General features: G+C 45.6%; 1 protein-coding gene and 2 long non-coding RNA genes across 3 annotated transcripts in view; 1 reads left to right on the top strand and 2 right to left on the bottom strand.

Moving 5' to 3' along the window:
* Positions 1-15,425, bottom strand: part of LOC105471402 (ubiquitin conjugating enzyme E2 H) — a 119,728-nt gene extending 104,303 nt beyond the window's left edge. Inside the window, exon 1 of the mRNA XM_011723879.3 lies at positions 14,977-15,425. Within this exon, the coding sequence (XP_011722181.1) occupies positions 14,977-15,029 (53 nt within the window). The 5' untranslated portion in view covers positions 15,030-15,425. The remainder of the gene's footprint in view (positions 1-14,976) is intronic.
* LOC139362736 (uncharacterized) lies at positions 490-13,893 on the bottom strand. The gene is made up of 2 exons (XR_011621983.1): positions 10,185-13,893; positions 490-9,863 (listed from the first exon to the last, which is right to left on the bottom strand). It is a non-coding gene; the product is annotated as an uncharacterized lncRNA (long non-coding RNA).
* A 143-nt stretch (positions 15,426-15,568) lies between the features above and the next one.
* LOC105471401 (uncharacterized) lies at positions 15,569-22,122 on the top strand. Its single transcript, XR_981126.2, has 3 exons — positions 15,569-15,947; positions 21,491-21,598; positions 21,702-22,122. It is a non-coding gene; the product is annotated as an uncharacterized lncRNA (long non-coding RNA).
* The last annotated feature ends 1,401 nt before the right edge of the window (positions 22,123-23,523 follow it).

Raw genomic sequence — 23,523 nt, 5'->3', positions numbered from 1 at the left:
GGCAAAATCCTGTCTCTACAAAAATATAGAAAAATTAGCTGGGCATAGTGGCATGTGACTATAGTTCCAGCTACTCAGGGGGATGAGGCAGAAGGACTGCTTTGCACCCAGGAGGTCAAGGCTTCAGTGAACCATGATGGTACCACTACGCTCCAGTGTGGGCAAAAGAGAGACTGTCTCAACAAAAAAAAAAAAAAAAAAAAAAAGGCTGGGTGCGGTGGCTCACACCTGCAATCCCAGCACTTTGAAAGGCCGAGGCGGGTGGATTACCTGAGGCCAGGAGTTCAAGACCACCCTGACCAACATGGAGAAACCAGTCTCTACTAAAAATACAAAATTAGCTGGGCATGGTGGCACATGCCTGTAATCCCAGCTACCGGAGAGGCTGAGGCAGGAGAACCGCTTGAACCCGGGAGGCAGAGGTTGCGATGAGCCAAGATTATACCATTGCTCTCCAGCCTGGGCAACAAAAGTGAAACTTTGTCTCAAAAAAAAAAAAAAAAAAAAAAAAAAAGTCGACCGGGCACGGTGGCTCAGCCTGTAATCACAGCACTTTGGGAGGCCGAGGTGGGCGGATCACCTGAGGTTGGGAGTTTGAGACCAGCCTGACCAATATGGAGAAACTCCGTTTCTATTAAAAATACAAAATTAGCAGGGCATGGTGGCGCATGCCTGTAATCCCAGCTACTCAGGAGGCTGAGGCAGGAGAATTGCTTGAACTCAGGAGGCGGAGGTTGTGGTGAGCCGAGATTATGCCATTGCACTCCAGCCTGGGCAACAAGAGCGAAACGCCATCTCAAAAAAAAAAAGTCAACTCAAACTGTCCGAGATTCCCCTCACAGGATTATGGACTTGTAGGCTCTCCTAGTTTGAATTTTTTTTTTTTTTTTTTTTGAGACAGAGTCTCAGTCCATTACCAGGTTGAAGCACAGTGATGCGATCTTGGCACCCTGCAACCTCCATATCTCCTGGGTTCAAGCAATTCTCCTGCCTCGGCCTCCCAAATAGCTTTGATTACGGGCACCTGCCACCACACCCAACTAATTTTTGTATTTTCAGTAGAGATGGGGCGTCACCATGTTGGCCAGGCTGGTCTTGAACTCCTGACCTCAGATGATCCATCTGCCTTGGCCTCCCAAAGAGCTGCAATTACAGGCGAGAGCCACCACGCCCCGCCTCTAGTTTGAATTAACGATCTGATCAAGTACAATTCATAGCTGTAAGAACCAAAGGCCATATAAAAGTGACTGTTTTTGTTTTTTTATTTTTAGAGACAGGGTCTCACTATAGCGCTCAGGTGGGAGCACGCAGTGGCTATTCGGAGACGCAATCATTGTACACTACAGCCTTGGACTCAAGCAATCCTCCTGCTTCAGCCATCCCAGTAGCTGGGACTACAGGAGTGAGCCACTGCAACCAGCGAAAGTGAGCATTTGTTACCCAGTTTCTTTTGGAATAAAATTAAAAGAGTTATGCAGTTCCAAGCTTTGCTGCCAAGGAGAATCACTAATTTATTTACAGGTTTAGATTCAAAGAACAGCAAAAGGGTAGTAAACATCCAGCAGTAAGACCATGAAAACATTATATCGAACTGTATTACACTTGGGTGATCTCTTATTGATATGACTCCAACCAATCAACCTTCTACATACAAATGCTGCGATGGAAACGCCCAACCAAATTTTGAATTTTTAAATTAATCAACTTTCCAGAAACTGTCTATACGATATAATCATCAAATTAAAAAGCAAAATCCAGGCCGGGCACGGTGGCTCAGGCCTGTAATCCCAGCCCTTTGGGAGGCCAAGGCGGGTGGATCACGAGGTCAGGAGTTTGAGACCAGTCTGGCCGACATGGTGAAACCTCGTCTCTACTAAAGATACAAAAAATTAGCCAGGCGTGGTGGCGTGTGCCTGCAATCCCAGCTACTTGGGAGGCTGAGGCAGGAGAATTGCTTGAACCCGGGAGGCGGAGACTGCAGTGAGCTGAAATCAAGCCACTGCTTTCCAGCCTGGGTGACAATGTAAGACTCTGCCTCAAAAAAAAAACAGAAAAAAAAAAAGAAAGAAAGAAAGAAAGAAAAGTAAAATCCAGATCACCAAAGTTATACTGGCACCCTTTGGACAAAACAACTAAATTTACTTTTTGCTAGGCTAAGTGGCAGCACAACTGCTTCTGAGGTAACACGAACCAGGCATGTACTCCGTATCTAGTTTTCTATTTATATTACCTCAACTAAGATTTTATAATCCAAAAAACCTTGAAAAGTGTACACGATAAAAACTTGACATATGAAAAAAAATTTGCCTAATATTAAAAAGAAAATGCATAATTCACAACATTAACAACATGATTTTGTATGTAGGGAGTATCTCCTACCTTCACACACAATGCTTCCCTAAAAATGGTTTAAAAGTTAGAAACCAGGAGATTGAATCAAAGACAAAGATTCCATTCCCAATTAATTGATATCCTAAATATGGACCCTCCAAGTGCTACCACTGACAGACCCACCAACCATGCCTGTCTTCCAGAGAATGACAAAGTCTTCCAGAGAATGGCAAAGTCCAGCCAAACCTCACCCTCCACAAGGGCTACCTAGTCCTCCCTGACTTCTCTGCAGGAACAGGTCAGAAGATCAGCAGCAACTATTCACACTGCCTACCTAACATCCTAGATACCTACAAAGCAGGGAGAGGCAAAAAGGATCCTTCTTCCCACATAAGCATATGGCTGCCATGTGGGGCTTCCCTGGGCCCTTGAGGATTTGGGTTCTACTGGGCATGGGCAGATACCCCCACGAGCACCAGCCTATAAACAACCAGACACCTTCCCCAAGCATCTGGTGAGGTACACAGAAGAAATTACAATAACCATAGTACCTGGGCCCCCAAAAACTTAATTCTCAAATGTGATACCCAGTTGAGAACCACTAATGCAACAACAGCCTCTCAACAGACTACTGTGTTTTCAAAAGTTCCTACAATGCACTTGAATTACACTTCGGCAATTAGAAAATAACAAACTGGAATCTTTTTTTTTTTTTTCTTTTTGAGACGGAGTCATACTCTGTTGCCCAGGCTGAAGTACAACGGCACAGTCTCAGCTCACTGCAACCTCTGCCTCCCAGGTTCAAGCAATTCTCCTGCCTCAGTCTCCTGAGCAGCTGGGATTACAGCGCCCACCACCACGTCCAGCTAATTTTTTGTATTTTAGTAAAGACAGGGTTTCACGTTGCCCAGGCTGGTCTCGAACTCCTGAGCTCAAGCAATCAGCCTGCCTCAGCCTCCCAAAGTGCTAGGATTACAGGCATGAGCCACTGCACCTGGCCAACACACTGGAATTTATATGCTCAGGGCACCATCCCTGTGTCTAAATACCAAAACAGTCTACTCACCAAACATACTATCATTGCTCCAAACTAAAAACAGGTACAAGCCAGATCATATCTTTGTTAGCCAAACTAAAAGTTCCAGCTGTCAGTAATATTAATTTTTTTGAGACAGGGTCTCACTCTGTTGTCCAGGCTGGAGTGCAGTGGCATAATCATGGCCCACTGTACCCTCAATCTCCTGAGCTCAAGCACTCCTCCCAAAGTGGTGAGATTACAGGCATGGGCCACTGAATCCAGATTTATTTATTTTTTTTTTTAGCAACACACATGTAAACATCCATAAGATAAATTGTTTATAATTTATCAGAAAGAATGTAATAACAACTATTACAAATCAATGTCTAATTTTATTATGGCAGTGTCCAATAACCTATCAAATAACTCTTAAGATGCCAAAAAAAATTTTAAGCACCATTTCATTAAAAATTAACTTAAGGCCAGGCGCAGTGGCTCACAACTGTAATCCTTGCACTTTGGGAGGCCCAAGGCAGCCAGATTGCCTGAGCCCAGGAGTTGGAGACCAGCCTGGCCAACGTGGCACGACCCCATCTCTACGAAAAATATAAAAATAAGCCAGGTGTGGTGACACACGCCTATAGTCCCAGCTACTCGGGAGGTTGAAGCAGGAGGATTGAGTTCAGAATCCGAAAGTTCGAGGCTGCAGTGAGCTGTGATCACACCACTGCACTCCAGCATAGGTGACAGTGTGAGACCGTCTCAAAAAAAAAAATAAATAAATCTTCAAAAAACTCCAGGTTGGGCACGGTGGCTCACGCCTGTAATCCCAACACTTTGGGAGGCCGAGGCGGGGGGATCACCTCTCTATTAAAAATAAAAAATTAGCCAGGCGTGGTGGCACATGCATGTAATCCCAGCTACTCAGGAGGCTGAGGCAGGAGAATCACTTGAACCTGGGAGGCAGAGGTTGCAGTGAGTCGAGATCATGCCATTGCACTCCAGCCTGGGTAACAAGAGTGAAACTCCGTCTCACACACACACACACACATTCCAGGAAAGCATGATATCAAAGGATACCCTAACTCTTACAGTCTGTTTCCCCTTCTGTCACTGAGTTGCTGCTATTAGTTCATTTCATGTAAGTTTATTCCATGTGAAAATTGAAGATATTATTCAGACTTTAACAGAGTGCTCCAGAAATATTTATCAACTGCTGTAAACTTCACTAGAAATGCTAAAGAAATGTTTAAAAAAAAAATCTTTTTTTTTTTTTTTTTTTTTTTTTTGAGACGGAGTCTCGCTCTGTCGCCCAGGCTGGAGTGCAGTGGCCGGATCTCAGCTCACTGCAAGCTCCGCCTCCTGGGTTCGGGCTATTCTCCTGTCTCAGCCTCCTGAGTAGCTGGGACTACAGAGGCCCGCCACCTCGCCCGGCTAGTTTTTTGTATTTTTTTTAGTAGAGACGGGGTTTCACCGTGTTGGCCAGGATGGTCTCGATCTCCTGACCTCGTGATCCGCCCGCCTCGGCCTCCCAAAGTGCTGGGATTACAGGCTTGAGCCACCGCGCCCGGCCCTAAAAAAAAAAATCTTATCAATACTTTACAAAGAGAAGAATACCATCAACGAAAAGTGTGCTAGAGTCCTACAAGCAAATATAAAAATAAAATAGTTGTTTGTGACTATGATCCTGAAGTGTAATATGGTTTTTGTTTTTTTGAGATGGAGTCTTGCTCTGTCCCCCGGGCTGGAGGGCAATTGCACAATCTCGGGTCACTGCAACCTCCACCTCCCAGGTTCAAGCAATTGTCCTGCCTCAGCCACCCGAGTATCTGGGATTACAGGCGTGTACCACCACACCCAGGTAGTTTTTGTATTTTTACTAGAAATGGGGTTTCGCCATGTTGGCCAGGTTGGTCTTGAACTCTTGACAGGTGATCTGCCCACCTCAGCCTCCCAAGGTGCAAGGATTACAGGCCTGAGCCACCACACTGGGTCAGATTCCTAAAGTGTAATTACAAAGGGCCACAAAACATTTTTTTTTGAGACGGCCTTGTCCTGTCACCCAGGCTACAGTGTAGTGGCATGATCTCAACTCACCACAACCTCTGCCTCCTGGGCTCAAGCGATCCTTCTGCCTCAGCCCCCAGAGTAGCTGGGATTACAGGTGCATATCACCATACCTGGTTAATTTTTTATCTTTTTTGGTAGAAATAGGCTTTTGCCATGTTGCTCAGGCTAACAAAAATATTTCACAATAAAAATTTAATTCACTAATTTCAAATGGGGGTGGTGAGAGAAGAGCAGCTACCAAATAAGCTGTGACCAAATTCGCTGGAAATCAATGCTTTAGGCTAGGCGCCGGGAGGCAGAAGTTGCAGTGAGTTGAAATCGCACCACTGCACTCTAGTCTAGCCTGGGCAACAGAGCCAGACTCCATAAAAAAAAAAAAAAAAAAAAACCCAGATTGGCCAGGTGTCGTGGTTCACACCTGTAATCCCAGCACTTTGGGAGGCAGAGGCGGGTGGATTATCTGAGGTCAAGAGTTCAAGACCAACCTGGCCAACATGGCAAAACCCTGTCTCTAATGAAAAATATAAAAATTAGCCGGGTGTGGTAGCAGGCCCCTGTAATCCCAGCTACTCAGGAGGCTGAGGCAGGAGAATTGCTGGAACTCAGGAGGCAGAGGTTGCAGAGAGCCGAGATCGTGTCACTGCACTCTAGTCTGGGCAATAGAGCGAGACTGACTCTGTCTTTAAAAATAAAAAAAGGAAGATAAAGTGTTTAAATCATTATTCAAGTGAAAGGTATCACAATCATTGTGGTAAGATAAAATCCGTTTTATTGATTAAAAAATTAACAAAATTCATATACTATAAAATAAGGTTAATAATTTTTTAAAAATCAGTGCTTTAAGAGCATGTAATTTAACATGATTCCTTAAAAATACACAAGTGAGGCCAGGCACTGTGGCTCATGCCTGTAATCCCAGAAGTTTGGGAGGCTGAGGCGGGTGGATCACGAGGTCAGAAGATGGAGACCATCCTGGCTAACATGGTGAAACTCCGTCACTACTAAAAAAAACACAAAAAATTAGCCGGGCTTGGTGGCAGGTGCCTGTAGTCCCAGCTACTCGTGAGGCTGAGGCAAGAGAATGGCGTGAACCCAGGAGGCGGAGCTTGCAGTGAGCCGAGATCGCGCCACTGCACTCCAGCCTGGGTGACAGAACAAGACTCCGTCACAAAAAAAAAAAAAAAAAAAAAAAAAAAACACTCAAGTGAAACAACAGTTGTCACAATTTTATTGGGGTTGAAATATGGATCATCATCAGTAAACATTCAACTCAAACTGCCTGTTAAACATGGCTAGGCACAGCAGCTTACATCTGTAATCCCAGCACTTTGGGAGGCTGAGGCCAGAGGATCACTTAAGCCCACGAATTTGAGACCAGCCTGGCCAACAGTAAGACCTCCTCTCTACAAGAAAAATAAACTAGCCAGGCAAGTGGCCAACGCTGCAGTGAGCTGAGATCACACCATGAAATCCTGGGCAATAGAGTGAAATCCTATCTCAAAACACACACGCACACGTGCACACACACACACACACACGCAAACCCTACCACATGATCTATCTAGCTTAGCCAAGAGAAAAAAAAGCGTATGTCCACACAATGTTCATAGCAACTTTACTTGCAATAGCCCAAAACTGGAAATAACCCAAATGCCACCAAGCATAAGAGGTGAATGCATAAACAAATTGTGGTATATCCATATAATAGAATACTACTCAGCAATTAAAAAAAAAAATGAACATGGGTGAATCTCAGAATGAGTGAAAGAACCCACACAAAAAGAGTACGTACTAAATGATTCCACTTATATATACAATTCTAGAAAATGTAAAATAATCTACAGTGACAGAAATGAGATCAGTGGTTGGAGGGGAAGGAGGGAAAGATTACAAAGGGCACAAGAAACTTTGGGGGAAGATGACTATGTCTACTATCTTGATAAGGATAAGCTTCATGGGTGATACATAACATTAAAACTTATCAAACATATCACTTTAAATATGTACAGTTAACTGTATGTCAATTATACCTCAATAAACAAAAGGAAAAAGAATCCAAGATGCCAAAACTAATTCTACAGCTCCTGTTAGTCAGATGTATCTGCTCATAAATACATTTAACCTACCGACTTGCAGTATGCACTCTGAGAATACAGAAGTATGCCTAAATTGAGGATCACCATTAGCAGAAAAAACATCAAAGTTTAAACAAAGAGGAAATTAGAATTCATCTTTAATCACTATGCCAGGCTATTTCAGTGCCAAAACGATACCAACTAAAACACAACACAACAAAACAAGAGCCTGCTGAGTGTAGGGCTCTGAGATTTTTAATTAAATATTTTAATTCAAATGTTTACCTTCTTTGATCTAGAATTCCATTTCGTGAAAACAGAAATAACCCAAAGAAAAGCCTATGCACAAAGATGTTAATTTCAATCTTATTCATCAGAGAAAAATGGCAAAGAATTATATAGATGGCACAGTCATGGGATGGCATATTACATGAGCTATTCTTTTTTTTTTTTTTGAGATGGAGTTTTGCTCTTGTTGCCCAGGCTGGAGTGCAATGGCACGATCTCATCTCACCGCAGCCTCTGCCTTCCAGGTTCAAACGAATTGATTCTCCTGCCTCAACCTCCCCAGTAGCTGGGATTAGAGGCATGTGCCACCACGTCCGACTAATTTTGTATTTTTTAGTAAACACGGGGTTTCTCCATGTTAGTCAGGCTAGTCTCAAATTCCCGACCTCAGGTGATCTGCCCGCCTCAGCCTCCCAAAGTGCTGGAAGTACAGGCATGAGCTACTGCGCCCAGCCTAGTCATTATTTTTTTTTTTTGAGACCGAGTCTCGCTCTGTGGCCCAGGCTGGAGTGCAGTGGCGTGATGTAGGCTCACTGCAAGCTCTACCTCCCACGTTCACTCCATTCTCCTGCCTCAGCCTCCCGAGTAGCTGGGACTACAGGTGCCTACCATACCATGCCGGGCTAATTTTTTTTTTTTTTTTTTTTTTGTATTTTTAATAGAGATGGGGTTTCACTATGTTAGCCAGGATGGTCTCCATCTCCTGACCTTGTGATCTGCCTGCCTCAGCCTCCCAAAGTGCTGGGATTACAGGCATAAGCCACCGCACCCGGCCCCTAGTCATTATTTTTAACTGGGAAAAACAATTGCAAAAATATTAAGCAAAAACAGGGCAGACGCATACAGTACGATCAACAGGTTGAAAACAATATATCCCGGGGAGAATAAAAGACATAGGAAAAAAGCCATAAGGTTAACATTTGAGGCCAATAGTTCTTAAACAGTGGTCCTGGACCAGGAGCATCATCTGGGAACTTCTTAGACCCCACCCTAGACCCAATGAATTAGAAAACTCCAGGAGTGGGATGCAGTAACCTGTTTTAACAAACTCTCCAGGTGATTATTAAAGTTTGAGAACTACTGTTTAAAGGGTAGGATTACAGGTGACTAGATTTCCTTCTTGTAACCTATGTTTTCCTCAATTATCTTTTTACTTTTGAAATCCAACTAAGTTCTTTTAAGTATTTTTCTAACAGGTACACTCTGTAGGTCTACAGGTAAAAAGTTGTTACATTGCAAACATTATAATGTAATGTAAGGTCTGGATTACATGCCTAAAAATCCAATGATTCTTGGAACCATCAAATCTGTTAAGGCTGAAAAGAACACCAAATTTTAAATATATCTATAAAATGCAGGTCAACGGGCTAAGAAAATTGCACCACTAAAAAAACCAACAAATCTAGGTTGTTTTAACACACGTACACAAATACAGGAGGGACTTTTATGGGTCACATCTGCAAAATACTTTTTTTCCCAAAAAGCTGAATTTTTATGCTTGTGTGTAATTTACTAGAACTGCACTGCAGGAATCAGGTTCTGAAGCTGTGAATGCTTACTCATGTAGGTTCCTGCCTAACCAAAATAAGTATCAGTATGTTATATTTGTCACCAAAATCTAGGCAGGGAAGACAAATTCAGAACACTGCGAGTTGCCAAATCTTTAACTTTTAGCTTGAAGACCATAAAGCTGTGCCAACTTACATCTCATCATCTCGCTAAAACAGAGGCCACAGGAAATAAAGAGGCAAACCACAGGTTCCCAATTGACACTGGAACTAGTTAAAAGATTACGGAATTGTCTACACTCTGAACACAAATTAAAGAGTAACAAAGACTACTAACTTAGGGATAGAATAACTACTGATTAACAGCAAAATACCAAAGTTAAGTCAACGACAAATGGCTACATATTTTAATATTTTAGTTTTGTAATTTTTTAAACAGGTGTACAGATCCCCATATACATCCTAACACACAAAATTTACTTTTTCATCTTTCTATTCCTTGAAAAGTCCACTCTAAGAGTAAATGCAAGTTACTCAAAAAGGCACTACACACACCAATGACCTAACCACAGCCTGTCCTCTCTCTTTTTTTTTTTTTTTTTTTTTGAGGCGGAGTTTCGCTCTGTCTCCCAGGCTGGAGTGCAGTGGCCGGATCTCAGCTCACTGCAAGCTCCGCCTCCCGGGTTTACGCCATTCTCCTGCCTCAGCCTCCCGAGTAGCTGGGACTACAGGCGCCCGCCACCTCGCCCGGCTAGTTTTTTTTTGTATTTTTTAGTAGAGACGGGGTTTCACCGTGTTAGCCAGGATGGTCTCGATCTCCTGACCTCGTGATCCACCCGTCTCGGCCTCCCAAAGTGCTGGGATTACAGGCTTGAGCCACCGCGCCCGGCCAGCCTGTCCTCTCTAACTAAAAAAAGTTTTAACTAATTGTATAAGCACCATGACCACCCATGCTGAATTTTTCACTACTAAACTCCCAGCACCATGCTGGCACAAAGCAGGTACCCAAACATATGAGGATTTTTTTTTTTCTTTTTTTCTTTTTTTTTTTTTTGAGATAAGAGTCTTGTTCTATTGTCCAGGTTGGAGTGCAGTGGTGCAATTTCGGCTCACCACAACCTCTGCCTCCCGGGTTCAAGCGATTCTCGTGACTCAGCCTCCCAAGGAGCTGGGACTACAAGTCCGCACCATCACGCCTGGCTGATTTTTTATATTTTTGGTACAAGTACATACAGCTTTTCGCCGTGTTGGCCAGGCTTGTCTTGAACTCCTGACCTTAGGTGATCTACCTGCCTTGGCCTCCCAAAGTGCTGGGATTGCAGGCATGAGCCACCGTGCCAGCTTTTTTTTTTAATTGAGAGAGTCTTGCTCTATTGTCCAGGCATGAGTGCAGTGTCATGATCTTAGCTCACTGGACCCTCAAACTCCTACACTTAGATGATCCTCCTGCCTCAGCCTCCCAAAATGCTGGGATTACAGGTGTGAGCCATCACACTCAGCAACATCCGAGGTTTTGAATTTGTTACAGAAAGCCTCTGAAACCCTAAAGCAGACACCAGCAATTCTGTAAAATTAACTCAGGCTGCTAATGGATTTAGTGTAAGACGCTGTCCCTTTCTATCACTCTTGATGCTTTAAGGGAAGCTGACATTTCTGCCATACTTTGGAATCCCTGTAAATGAGTCAGTTAAGTGCATTTAAAGTGGCATGCCCTGGGCCAGGTGCACTGGGCTCACACCTGTAATTCCAGCACTCTGGGAGGCCAAGGCAGGAGGAAGATTTGAGGCCAGAAGTTGGGAGGCCAGCCTGGCAACCTAGTCAGACCTCGGTCTCTACAAAATTAAAAATAAATAAAGGGGTGTTTCCTACTTTATTACTGTACTCCCTCTGAAAAGAAGAATCATTGAAAACTCTTGGTATTATAAGTTACAAAATTGTACATATGGTATATGCCAGTCCCCATTATTATCTGATCTACTTTTCTGATTTAGCCTTAATTTTTCTAAACGTTTCTTGTACTCTAACAGGTCAGGTTTTCCTCTCCTCTTTTTACCCCTCGAAAACACACTTGTTCCTGTAACACCACTCAGAGGGCCTCCCCAGCCCCCACCTCTTTTGTATATAAACACACTCTCTTGTCACACACTCCATCAGCTGTTTGGTAGCTCCTCCCCTCCTCCTTTTCCGGGTAGTAACAGGGCGGCCAATGAGCGCTGAGGAGCGGTGCCTGCGGCCTTTTGCCTGCATACGCTTTTCCAAAACAAGCAGCTCTAGCCTTCAGCAGGGGCCACTGGTTCACAGATGAAAGGATCACCAGGGCTGTGCAACAGGGTGAGACGAGTAACCCCCACCAACAAGGAAACCCGTGTAATCTGAGCTGTTTGTTCCTCCACCAGGGAGAACTTAAACCGATATTCCTTTAGGGCAAATCACGCTTTAAGGTCACCAGAGCCCCAGCTCTCAGACAATCTAAATAATCAGCTGGTTGGAGGTGGAAACCTCAAAGGTTGCCAGGCTCTGGGCAGCACAGATCACCAATCTACCTGACTTTGCAAACAAATGGCTGCACTATTCGAGACCATTCCATAGGATCTGGGCTAACTGCAAGGTTTTTTTTATTGGGACACATTCCTAAAGGATCCAAAAGTCATGTAAATCAGTTTCTAGGCTCCTGGGGAGGTTTGCACAACCCTGAGCAAAGGATCAGAAGAGAAACAATGAATGAGTCAGAGTTTCAGAGCATAATCACCCAGCAGATTATTAAGTGCATTGGTGCAAAACACTCACTCCCTGCATAACTTGGGAGTCAGCTCTCCTCCTACCAACCCGTCACAAAAGAAATATCACTGACTCCAAACAACCAGAGACAGTGTCTCCAAAAGAACCAAGCGAAGTGGTGGAAGGCAGCGGCCAATTAGTTACACATCCTCTTCTCTCCCTACCCCCACACTGCTACTTTCCTACTATATAGGTTCCCTGCTAGGCTGTAAATTGTGGTGGTATAATTACGCTAGGAGACATCCAAAAATGGGCTGAAACAGGAGACTGCAAGGAAACCAGCTATCACTCCCCACACCAAAGAAATCATCAAGGGACACTGGGGGGCAAGAAGTGCATTCCTTCAGACCTTTTCTTCCTACTTCCTCTCCACCATCTTTCTCAACCCCCAGCCTTTTCACACAATTGTACTCATTTTAGTAGAGAGGGTTGGGGAATTTTTCCTTAAATTTTCTGCTAAATATACCTTACTCAAAAATTGTTGGCTCCATTTGGGCCTACTGATCTGTGAATTCAACAGAGAAAGGAGGACACAAAATCTCTCACCTACACAACACACACAAAAGGAAATCCGAAACATTTTAACTTCCAAACTCCGTTATACCAGAAAATAAACACGAAACAAAGATAACCTCTGGCTTTTAAATCTTAAAACTGTTATCCTCCTATCTCAGATCTACAATTTTAAAGCGCCTCTGCTTTCTTTTGTCAGAAAGGAAGGAAGGTGGGGAAAGAACAGAAGGCCAATGCATCTTTGCCTTTCTTCATCTTCTACTAAAAATAAGCTATGAAATAAGCCACTTAGGGGGAGAAAAAAAAAGACACCCTGCTGTTCTTTGTCTGTTTTCCTCTCCCTCTCCACCCCCCACACCCCGACTCCTAAATGCGGTAATCATTCTAGATGCCACAACTACTAAATGAACAAAAGGCACTGTATGGAAAAGGCATCAGGTCAAGTTAGGCCCCCCTCTTTATCCTCAATCTTTTAAAAATATGTCTATGTACATAATTTGAGACTCTGACAATGATCACAAACAGCTGGAATTCTATCTCCCCACTCCATCCCAATTAAACATTAGGTAGAAATTCGCATTAGGTGTGACAGTAACTCTCAATTCAAGATAAAAATAAATCAGATTCTGCCACCATGTCATTTCCTAGTTTCTAAACAAAAATAAAACCTGAAACTGCTTTGTCTAAAATGTACACACAGTCAGTTACAAGTTTTCCTGCAGCCTTATGAAAAGCCAACATTACTGGTATCATTCACACATTTACAAAACAATCACAGCCACAAACAGCTCATAAAGAGTTGATTTCACTTGTGCCTGAACATATATTAGGTACGCTATACTTTATTAGTTGCTCCGCTCTAATCTCCCACCCCCAAAAAATTCTAAACTCCAAACCACAAACTTAGAGGTCTATCTACTGCTCCTAATTTCTAGCCAAGTTTTTCCCTGAGCAAGGAGAAAAACACCTTATTTCTGAAAAGATTATTTTTTAAAAAATATCTTGCCCAGACAACTTCCCTCCCATCCCCCATTGCCAAACCATATGCAAAAACTACTTTTTTAAAACTTCAGCAAATTCCCTAACTGAATTTTTTGACAATAATCACTGACCTCTACAAAGAAGTAAAACAATCAAAAACAGCAACAAGTAAAAGGAAGAAAAAAGGAATTCACCTGAAGAATTTAGCCAAACAACTTGAGTTATATAAACAAAACCCTGCAACAGGGGGAAACGGTGGGGGGATGGGGAGAAGGGAGAGAAACAGGAGACAGGACTTTTAAACTGTGTTCCACACTACCACCCCCTAAGCCCCCACTTTCCCCCCTCCCCAAGGACTAGCTGTTCAGAACTCTGGGCTCCCCCCACCCTCTAAATTACCCTTCAAAAAACAAATTCTCCATTTGTCACAGGAACCTTCGCGAATTTCTCTAGCTGGTCCTTAAATAATCAGTCTGGACTTCAACCAAAACCACTGCCTGAAGGGCTCTTATCAGTTATGGCTTTCCCACTGCAGCCTCCAGAGTGCAGAAAGTTGGGGGGAGGGGGGCAGAAAAATAAAGGGTGTCACTTGGCGACATCAGGGCAAGTATTCCCCCAAGAAGCTGACCCTCACAGAGGAAGTTTTGCCCAAGTGGCCAGTCCAGGGACTATTTTGTCCAGGAGCTCCTCTTTCCCCGGCTGTCATACCCACAACATGGAGGGTGGCTTGCTGGAGGGCCCAAGGGTCTTCATCACATACAACTATGGGTGGGACAGGCTTTGTCAGTGGAAAGGAAAACAGTAGGGTTCTCCCGGGGACCAGAAAGCTTAACAGGAGGGACTGACTGAAAACACACAGAGCTCTTTCTTAGAAGAGGGGGCCCTGAGCAGGCGACTCTCTTCCTAATATAGAAAGGAATTAGGGATAAAAGAGGTCGCTTGAATGACCCCAGTTCAAGCAGCATTGTGGTTGGAGGAAATGGGGGCATCTCAAGGAAGGGAGAAAGGCTTCCGTCTCGGGAATTTCTGCCTTGAGTCCCTCAATCCAGAGCGAGCAAACAGGAGAGAGAAACCCTGAAGATGGGCTCGGTGGTAGAGAGTGAGGCGACTGGTCCTGCAAAAAGAAATAAGGCCGTCTGGGAGTCCAAACGTCGCGAAGGAAAGTCACGGGCTGTGGGGATACAGGAAGAGCGAGCAGCAACGCGTATTTCGGGGTGCTGCGGGAAAAAGGCGAGCTGAAAAGGCTCTCGGCCCCTGGGAGGTGCCAAGGAGCCGCCGTAGGCACTGGGGGAGGAGGGGAGTCTCGGACAGTGGCCTGGAGTGCCCCAGGGCCTTTGCAGTGGTTTCGGGGGTGCCCTGGGCATCCCCACACCGCCCCCCACACACATCCCGAATTCCCCTCCACGAAGGATACAGCTTGACCACGTCCGTGTCCATCCGCCTCTTGCCCGGACTGGGAGATGACATGGTGTCGCCGCCGCCTCCCCGCCGCCGCCTCTCTCCCTTCCTCGGCCCGTCTGTCACGGGCCCCGGGCGCCGGCTCCTCGGTGGAGGTGGCAACACCCCCGCGGTCCCGGCGGTCCCGTCAGCCGCCGCCGCCGCCCCCCGCACGGGGGAACACCGGGCACTGTCCGGCCGGGTGGGGGTGGGGACCCCGCGGCGCCCGGCTCGGGCAGCCCCTCTCTGGCTGTGGTTCCGCCGCGGCCCGGCCCCGGCACTCCTCTGCGCCGCGCGACGCTCCCTCCTGCCTGCTCTGGCTCGCTCGCCTGTTTCCCACTCACCCTCTGACCGGCTCCTAGCAGCCTCCACTACAAGCGGACGACTCCTGCTCAGTCGGCCTCCCTACCCCAGCCTCGCTCTGGGCGCCGTGACGTCACAGAGGTGACGTCATCGGAGGGGGCGGGCCTGGACGCCGAGAGGGGTGGGGCGCCGCTGCGGCGTGGGCTTTCCCGGTGCATTCTGGGAGTTGTAGTTCCTCTTTCTCCGGCTGTCTCACACCCTCTGTCCCCTCCCCCAACTTCCCCACCTACTTCATCGCTCAACTGCCAGTGTCGTTATCATCATCCTAAACGATAATAGTAAATAATGGCAATATTATTAAATGCGTGGATTTTAGGTTAACGAACCTCCACACACACTCTGTTTAACAAGCTGTTAATTTCTTTGATTTGGAGGAGGCCAAGGTAGCAATTACTCAGGCACCAAAATCTGGAAATTCCCACACCAGCAGTTTCCTTGCACTCCGCTCCCTCCTTGGCTGGAGAGAATTTGTTTCCAAGGATTGTAGACTACAGCAAGGCTTCTTCAGGCTTGAATACCAGGGTTCATCACAATCCACGTGTCTACGGGCACTATTTCAAAGATTAGAGTTTACACAGCAATGTGGTAAGGTCAGAAATAATTTAGTACTACTATCCTTATTCTACAGAGCATGAGGCAACTTCGCAAAGTGTGTGAACCTCCTACACCAATCTTAAATACTTCATTCATTCAATAAATATTTATTAAGCACTTTCTATGTGCTAATCACCTTGCTGGACATGAGGATATAATGGTGAACTAAGAAAGACTAAATTTAGCCGGGCGCAGTGGCTCACGCCTGTAATCCCAACACTTTGGGATGCCGAGGCAGGAGGATCACCTGAGATCGGGAGTTCAAAACCAGCCTGGCCAACGTGGTGAAACCCCATTTCTACTAAAAATACAAAAATTAGCCGGGCGTGGTGGCGGGCGCCTGTAGGCCCAACTACTCGCAAGGCTGAGGCAGGAGAATCGCTTGAACCCAGGAGGCAGAGGTTACAGTGAGCCGAGATCGTGCCACTGCACTCCAGCCTGGGCGACAGAGACTCTGTCTCCAAAAAAAAAAAAGGAAAAGGAAGACTAAATTTACACAGCCCCCCAGTATAGTCTGTGGGTCTATAGTGTCAGCATCACTTGGGAACTTGTTAGAAATGCCGCTAGAGCTTCACTTCAGATCTACTGAATGAGAATTTGCAGTTTTAACAAGGTCCCCAGGTGATTCTTTTTTTTTTTTTTTTTTTTTTTTTTTTTTTGAGACGGAGTCTCGCTCTGTCACCCGAGCTGGAGTGCAGTGGCCGGATCTCAGCTCACTGCAAGCTCCGCCTCCCGGGTTTACGCCATTCTCCTGCCTCAGCCTCCCGAGTAGCTGGGACTACAGGTGCCCGCCACCTCGCCCGGCTAGTTTTTTGTATTTTTTAGTAGAGACGGGGTTTCACCGTGTTAGCCAGGATGGTCTCTATCTCCTGATCTCGTGATCCGCCCGTCTCGGCCTCCCAAAGTGCTGGGATTACAGGCTTGAGCCACCGCGCCCGGCCCCCAGGTGATTCTTATGCACAGTGAAGTTTGAAAGATGCTGCCCTATAAGGTCCTCCAAAAGAAGTGTTATGGAACCCAGGAGTCAACCAGGCAAAAGGGCCAGTGAAGAGTGTTCCAGGCATCGCCTATATTTATGTCAGATTTTCACTATCATTTCAAAAGTTTTATCTTTTCCCTCATTCCCATGAATATACACTTGTACTTTGTCAGATCATGTGTTGTGAGTTGAGCCTCCCTTACATAACCTCCTATGCACACACACCTGGGGCAGCAGCAATGAGCTAAGATTGAACGTCTTTTGCAGCTATCATTTCATGCCTCAAAAAACCTAGGCTTTTTTAAATTGTAAAACATACATAACATAAAATTTAACATTTTAACCATATTTAAAGGTATAATTCAATAGGATTAAATACATTCACAATGTCATGCAACCATCGTACTACCCATTTCCAGAACATGTTCACCATCCCGAACATTAAGCAATAACCCCTTCCCCCCAGCCCTTGATAACCTCTTTATGTTCTGAAAAAGGTGGGCTATTTTAGTTGTTTCTGAAAGGAGTGCATTGTTCTTTCAAATTGTACATTGCTGCTGGTCCAGGTGCAGTGGTGTTTAAAACTAATTGATCACAACCAGTTACAGATTTCTTTGTTCCTTCTACACGCCCACTGCTTCACTTGACTAGCCTTAAAAAAAAATAAAAATAAATTGCACAGCCGGTTGCGGTGGTTCACGCCTGTAATCCCAGCCCTTTGGGAGGCCGAGGCGGGGCAGATCACGAGGTCAGGAGTTTGAGACCAGCCTGGCCAGCATAGTGAAACACCATCTCTACTAAAAATACAAAAATTAGCCAGCTGTGGTGGCACGCGCCTGCAGTCTCAGCTACTTAAGAGGCTGAGGCAGGAGAATCACTTGAACTCGGGGGGCGGAGGCTGCAGTGAGCCAAGACCACACCATTGCACTCCAGCCTGGGTGACAGAGACTCCATCTCAAAATAAATAAATAAATACATTGCACATAGAAAACCACACAGAGAAGGAGGACACGTCTGAACGAAGAGATTTCTTTTTCTTTTTTCAGACGAAGTCTCGCTCTTGTCCCCTAGGCTGGAGTGCAATGGCGTGGTCTCAACTCTCTGCAACCTCCACCTCCCAGGTTCAAGCAATTCTCCTGTCTCAGCCTCCCAAGTAGCTGGGATTACAGGTGTCCGCCACTACACCCAGCCAATTTTGTATTTTAAGTAGAGACGGGGTTTCACCATGTTGGCCAGGCTGGTCTCGATCTCCTGACCTCGGGTGAGCCACCCTCGTTGGCATCCCAAGGTGCTAAGATTACAGGCGTGAGCCACCACACCCGGCCTGAACGAAGAGATTTCCTATAACCTCCTTTATTTGACCACTTTGTTCAAGGGAGATAAAGACAGAGCAGAGATTTGTCTTCCTGACTGTGTCTCCTCTTGGGCTCTCTGCACTTCTGTTGCTGCTACCTTCTCTCCTAAAATAACTCCCCACTGTCTTTCATCTGATTAAGACAATGCTAAAACTGGTTCTCAAGCTTTGGTGTTCATCAGAGTCACCTGCGGAGCTTGTTAAGCTCACAACTGTCCAGGCCCCACCCCTGGGAATTCTGACTCAGAAGGTCTGGGGTGGGGCTTGGACATCCAAGTCATTAACAAGCTCCCCAGATGATTCTGATCAGGCCAAAGTTTGAGAACCACTGCCTTTAAGATTCCGGCAGGCATCACCACTTTCAAAATACATGTCTGACTATTCCAGGTGAGTTAACTGCTCCCATAATGTGCTATGCAAATAAGGGAAGGTCTGAGTGCCCCCCAAAGTTTCCCCCAAACTGAGAGCAACAGTGGTAAGCTTAGAGGACCCAAAGATGTTGTTTCTGGAACCCAGAGTGTGGAGTCCAGAAACAGGTTAGGTTATGACAGAACAGGTTAAGGAAGGGACACTTCGGAAACAAGGACATGGAGTAGAGCCTAGAAATTTTCCCTGGTGCTTTACTCTTCAACAATGCTTACTAGGCAAAAAATAATCTAAGAGGTATTTAGAGAAATTAGTTGCAGATGATACTGAAGAAGGTGGGCTGCTCTACTTAAAAATGCAATGGAGATTTAGCCCTCTGAGCAGTCACTGAAAAAGAATCTGACTGGGCGTTGTGCTCATGCCTGTAATCCCAGCACTTTGGGAGGCCAAGATGGGAGGATTTCTTGTAAGCCAAGAATTCGAGACCAGCCTAGGCAACATAGCAAGATCCCTACCTCTACCAAAAAAAATTTTTTTTAATAAAGGAATCATCCTAAAGATGGGGTTTTTTTTTTAGGCCTGGTGCAGTGGTTCACGCCTGTAATCCCAGTACTTTGGGAGGCCAAGGCAGGCGGATCATGAGGTCAGGAGATAGAGACCATCCTGCCTAACACGGTGAAACCCCATCTCTACTAATAATACAAAACAAAAATTAGCTGGGCATGGTGGTGAGCGCCTGTAGTCCCAGCTACTCGGGAGGCTGAGGCAGGAGAATGGCGTGAACCTGGGAGGCAGAGCTTGCAGTGAGCTGAGATCGCCCCACTGCACTCTAGCCTGGGCGACAGAGCAAGACTCTGTCTCAAAAAAAAAAAAAAAAAAAAGAAGGGTTATTTTTGGCCGGACATGGTGGCTTATGCCTGTAATCTCAGCACTTTGGGAGGCCGAGGTGGGTAAATCAGCTGAGGTCAGGAGTTCGAGACCAGCCTGGCCAACATGGTGAAACTCTGTCTCTACTAAAAATACAAAAATTAGCTGGACATGGTGATGTACTCCTGTAATCCAGCTACTCTGGAGGCTGAGGGGGGAGAATCGCTTGAACCTGGGAGGTGCAGGTTGCAGATCAGCACTCCACCCTGGATGACACAGCAAGATTCTGTCTCAAAAAAAAAAAAAAATGTGTCTTTGTTTTATTTATTTATTTTTGAGACAGAGTCTCACTCTGTCACTCAGGCTGGAGTGCAGTGGCACGATCTTGGCTCACTGCAACCTTCACCTCCTGGGTTCAAGCGATTCTCCTGCCTCAGCCTCCCTAGTAGCTGGGACTACAGGCACACGCCACCACGCCTGGCTAATTTTTGTATTTTTAGTAGAAATGGGGTTTCACATGTTGACCAGGCTGATCTCGATCTCCTCACCCCAAATAATCCTCCTGCCTCAGCCTCTCAAAGTGCTGGGATTACAGGCATAAACCACTATGCCCAGCCAAGTTATTGTGTCTTTAGTAAGTATCTAGGTCTACAGGTTACTTAAGACAAACTTGCCCCTTCCCAGCTTTTAAATCTCAGTTAATTTCACGTATCCTCCTTGAGCCTCAGTTTTCTCATCTGTAAAATGTAGCTCACAATGTCTTACCCACTCAAATGTGTTGATGCAGTAAATGGAAAAGATGAATGTAAAAACCCCTTGTAAACTATAAATGGCTTTCATAAAGGTAATGTGAAGTGTTGATTACAAGGTATAATGTGATGGTGGTATTACCATATAATTATTAATATCAATCCTCCATTTGCCCCATTTTTTACTCATGTAAATCATTTAAGGAGTAGCCACTCTTGGATTTTTTTGGTCTCAAGATCTGTCTGTTCATTTTGGGGGGGATTTTTTTTTCTTTTTTCTTTTTTTGAGATGAAGTTTCGCTGTTGTCGCCCAGGCTGGAGTGCAATGGCATGATCTCCACTCACTGCAATCTCCGCCTCCTGGATTCAAGCGATTCTCCAGCCTCAGCCTCCCAAGTAGCTGGGATTAGAGGCGCGCCACCACCACGCCTGGCTAATTTTTGTATTTTTAGTAGAGACAGGGTTTCACCATGTTGGCCAGGCTGCTCTCAAACTCCTGACATCAGGTGATCTGCCTGCCTCAGTCTCCCAAAGTGCTGGGATTACAGGCGTGAGCCACCACGCCCGGCCTCTCCTTTTTTTTTTCCTTTTGAGACAAGGTCTCGCTCTGTTGCCCGGGCTGGAATGCAGTAGTGCAATCATAGCTCACTGCAGCCTCAACCTCCCAGACTCAAGTGATCCTCCTGTTACAGCCTCTACACATAGCTGGTACTACACGTGCTATGCCACCACACCTGGCTGCTTTTTTATTTTTAATTTTTTGTAGAGACAGAGTCTCACTGTGTTGCCCAGCCTGCTCTTAAATTCCTGGGCTTAAGCAAGTGATCCTCCCACCTCTGCCTCCCAAAATGTTGGGATTATTGGCATGAGCCACTGTGCTGGCCTTTTTTCCTGTTTTTGAAGATGCCGTGGCATTGATTCCCTCTCTTTGCAGTGAAGGTATGTTCACATTTTTATGAGACACCTTTTCTCTCTGGGCATTTTGCCATTTGTTCCTTCATAAACCCACCTCCTCTCTTCTGACCTCCTCATCCCTCCACTTTAATCCTTCCTTTTCCTTTCCAGAGCTGAGCCCACCCTTGACCAGGTAGGTTCAAAAAGCAGTCCCAAAGCAGAGCCAAATGACAGCCCTGGTTTCACTTATTTTGGCTTATGAAACTGGAGCCCTCCTTGAGCAGAGGTGAGTTTGCTAAGCTCACCAATGTTTTCTGCCATTCAGAATGTCTGTCGTTTCCTCTAAGACAACACTGCGGCTGGGAGTGTCTGTTTATATGTGGTGCACACACAGCCACCCTGCGCTGGAATGAGCGACGGTCTTCCTTATCAGGTACAGCCAGGGGGTGCCTGTGAGGAACAGCTGTCCGACCCTGGCTGACTCACCAGTGTTGCAATCTGGGAAATGTATTCAGGGCCTGTTTATCTCTGCCCAGGGCAGGGCCAAGCTTGAGCCACGAAGCCTCCGATCTCAGGAGCAGCTTCTCCAGGGCAAGAAAACAAGTTTGGAGAGAATCTAATGCTTTCAGCAAGACACTCAGATGGAGTAAGATGAAACCGGTTATTGGGTGGAATGAGTAGCAGAGCCCAGGCCAGAAGCTGCTCTGTCTCTGAAGTTACCTGTTAACTCCAACAGCTCTGGAGCCAAAGTGAATTGATCCCTGTCCCCACCAAGTGTGAAAATCCCTGTAGAAAGCCCCCTAGTTTCATTTTGCTGCTTCTCAGTGGGAAAGTCGTTCATTTTGAGCTACGGCATTCTTGGCGTTTGGGATCACAGGTCCAGGCCCTTCTAGAAGGTAATCGTGTCCGTAGTTTCTTTGCTGCTGTGGAAATAGAAGCTTAAAACCCATTTCAAGTTATCTGCATGTAACTTTGTAACAGTTTGTCCCCAGAGAAGTAGTCAGAGTTCAGGAGCATGCAGCGTGATTCAGTTAGCCCACGGAACTTAGAGACAGAAGACTCCTTCCAGCCTAGGATTTACCTGTGATTGATATATAACTTGGGCAAGTAACTGAACCTTTATGCCTCAGTTTCCTCATCTATAAAACAGGATGATAGCAACTGTACTTCCTTTGCCTAGGTCAAATAGGATCAAATAGGAGATGATGCAACCTCTGATGTGCTAGTCATCTATAAAGTATTATCCGGTCCCCTGTACACACACACACACTCCCCAATGCCAAGCTTCAAGGAGGAAGCAAGGCTGAAAATTATTCACACCTACATTGAAAGCTCTCATTTGGGCCAGCTCCTCTGTTCAGAGCCTGCATGTTGTCAGTTGCAGCCTCCTGTCTTTTCTTCACTGCTTTCTCATCTCACTGATCTGGAAATGCTGGAAGCCCCAGACTCAGTTCTCAGGTCTCTATCTACTCTTCTTTATCTACAGGTAATACTCTAAGTGAATTTACCCAACCTCAAAGCTTTAAATGCCATCTATACTTTGACTCCCTAATGTATATTCCTGACATGGGCCCTTGCCCCATGTTATTGTTTGAATGTCCCCTCTAAAACTCATGTTGAAATTTGCCAACATGATGATATTTAGAGGTGGAACATTGGCTGGGTGCAGTGGCTCATGCGTGTAATCCCAATGCTTTGAGAGGCCAAGCAGAAGGATCGTTTGAGTCCAGACTGGGCAACATAGTGAGACTCTTGTCTCTATAAAAATGTTTTAAAAATTTGCCAGGCATGGTGGTGCATGCCAGTAGTCTCAGCTATTCGGTAGGCTGAGGTGGGAGGATCACTTGAGCCCAGGAATTGGAGGCTGCAGCGAGCTATGATCGAGCGAGTCACTGCACTCTAGCCTGGGTGACAGAGTGACACCCGGAATCTTAAAGGTTTCACCTCTTTTCTTCTTTTTTTTTTTTTTTTGAGAGGGAGTTTAGCTCTTGTTGCCCAAGCTGGAGTGCAATGGCGCCATCTCGGCTCACTGCAACCTCCACCTCCCAGGTTAAAGTGATTCACCTGCCTCAGCCTCCCGAGTAGCTAGGATTACAGACATTCGCCACCACATCTGGCTAATTTTTTGTGTGTATTTTTAGTAGAGACGAGGTTTCACCATGTTGGCCAGGCTGGTCTGAAACTCCTGACCTCAGGTGATGCACCCACCTCGGCCTCCCAAAGTGCTGGGATTGCAGGCGTGAACCACCGTGCCTGGCTTCTCTTTCATTATTTATTTATTTATTTATTTATTTTTGAGACAGAATTTCACTTTTGTTGCCCAGGCTGGAATGCAATGGCGCGATCTCGGCTCACCGC

Source organism: Macaca nemestrina, chromosome 4, assembly GCF_043159975.1.
Source record: "Macaca nemestrina isolate mMacNem1 chromosome 4, mMacNem.hap1, whole genome shotgun sequence".
Lineage (NCBI taxonomy): Eukaryota > Metazoa > Chordata > Mammalia > Primates > Cercopithecidae > Macaca > Macaca nemestrina.
Note: the sequence above shows the minus strand (reverse complement) of the source record. Positions and strands in the feature narration are given on the sequence as shown.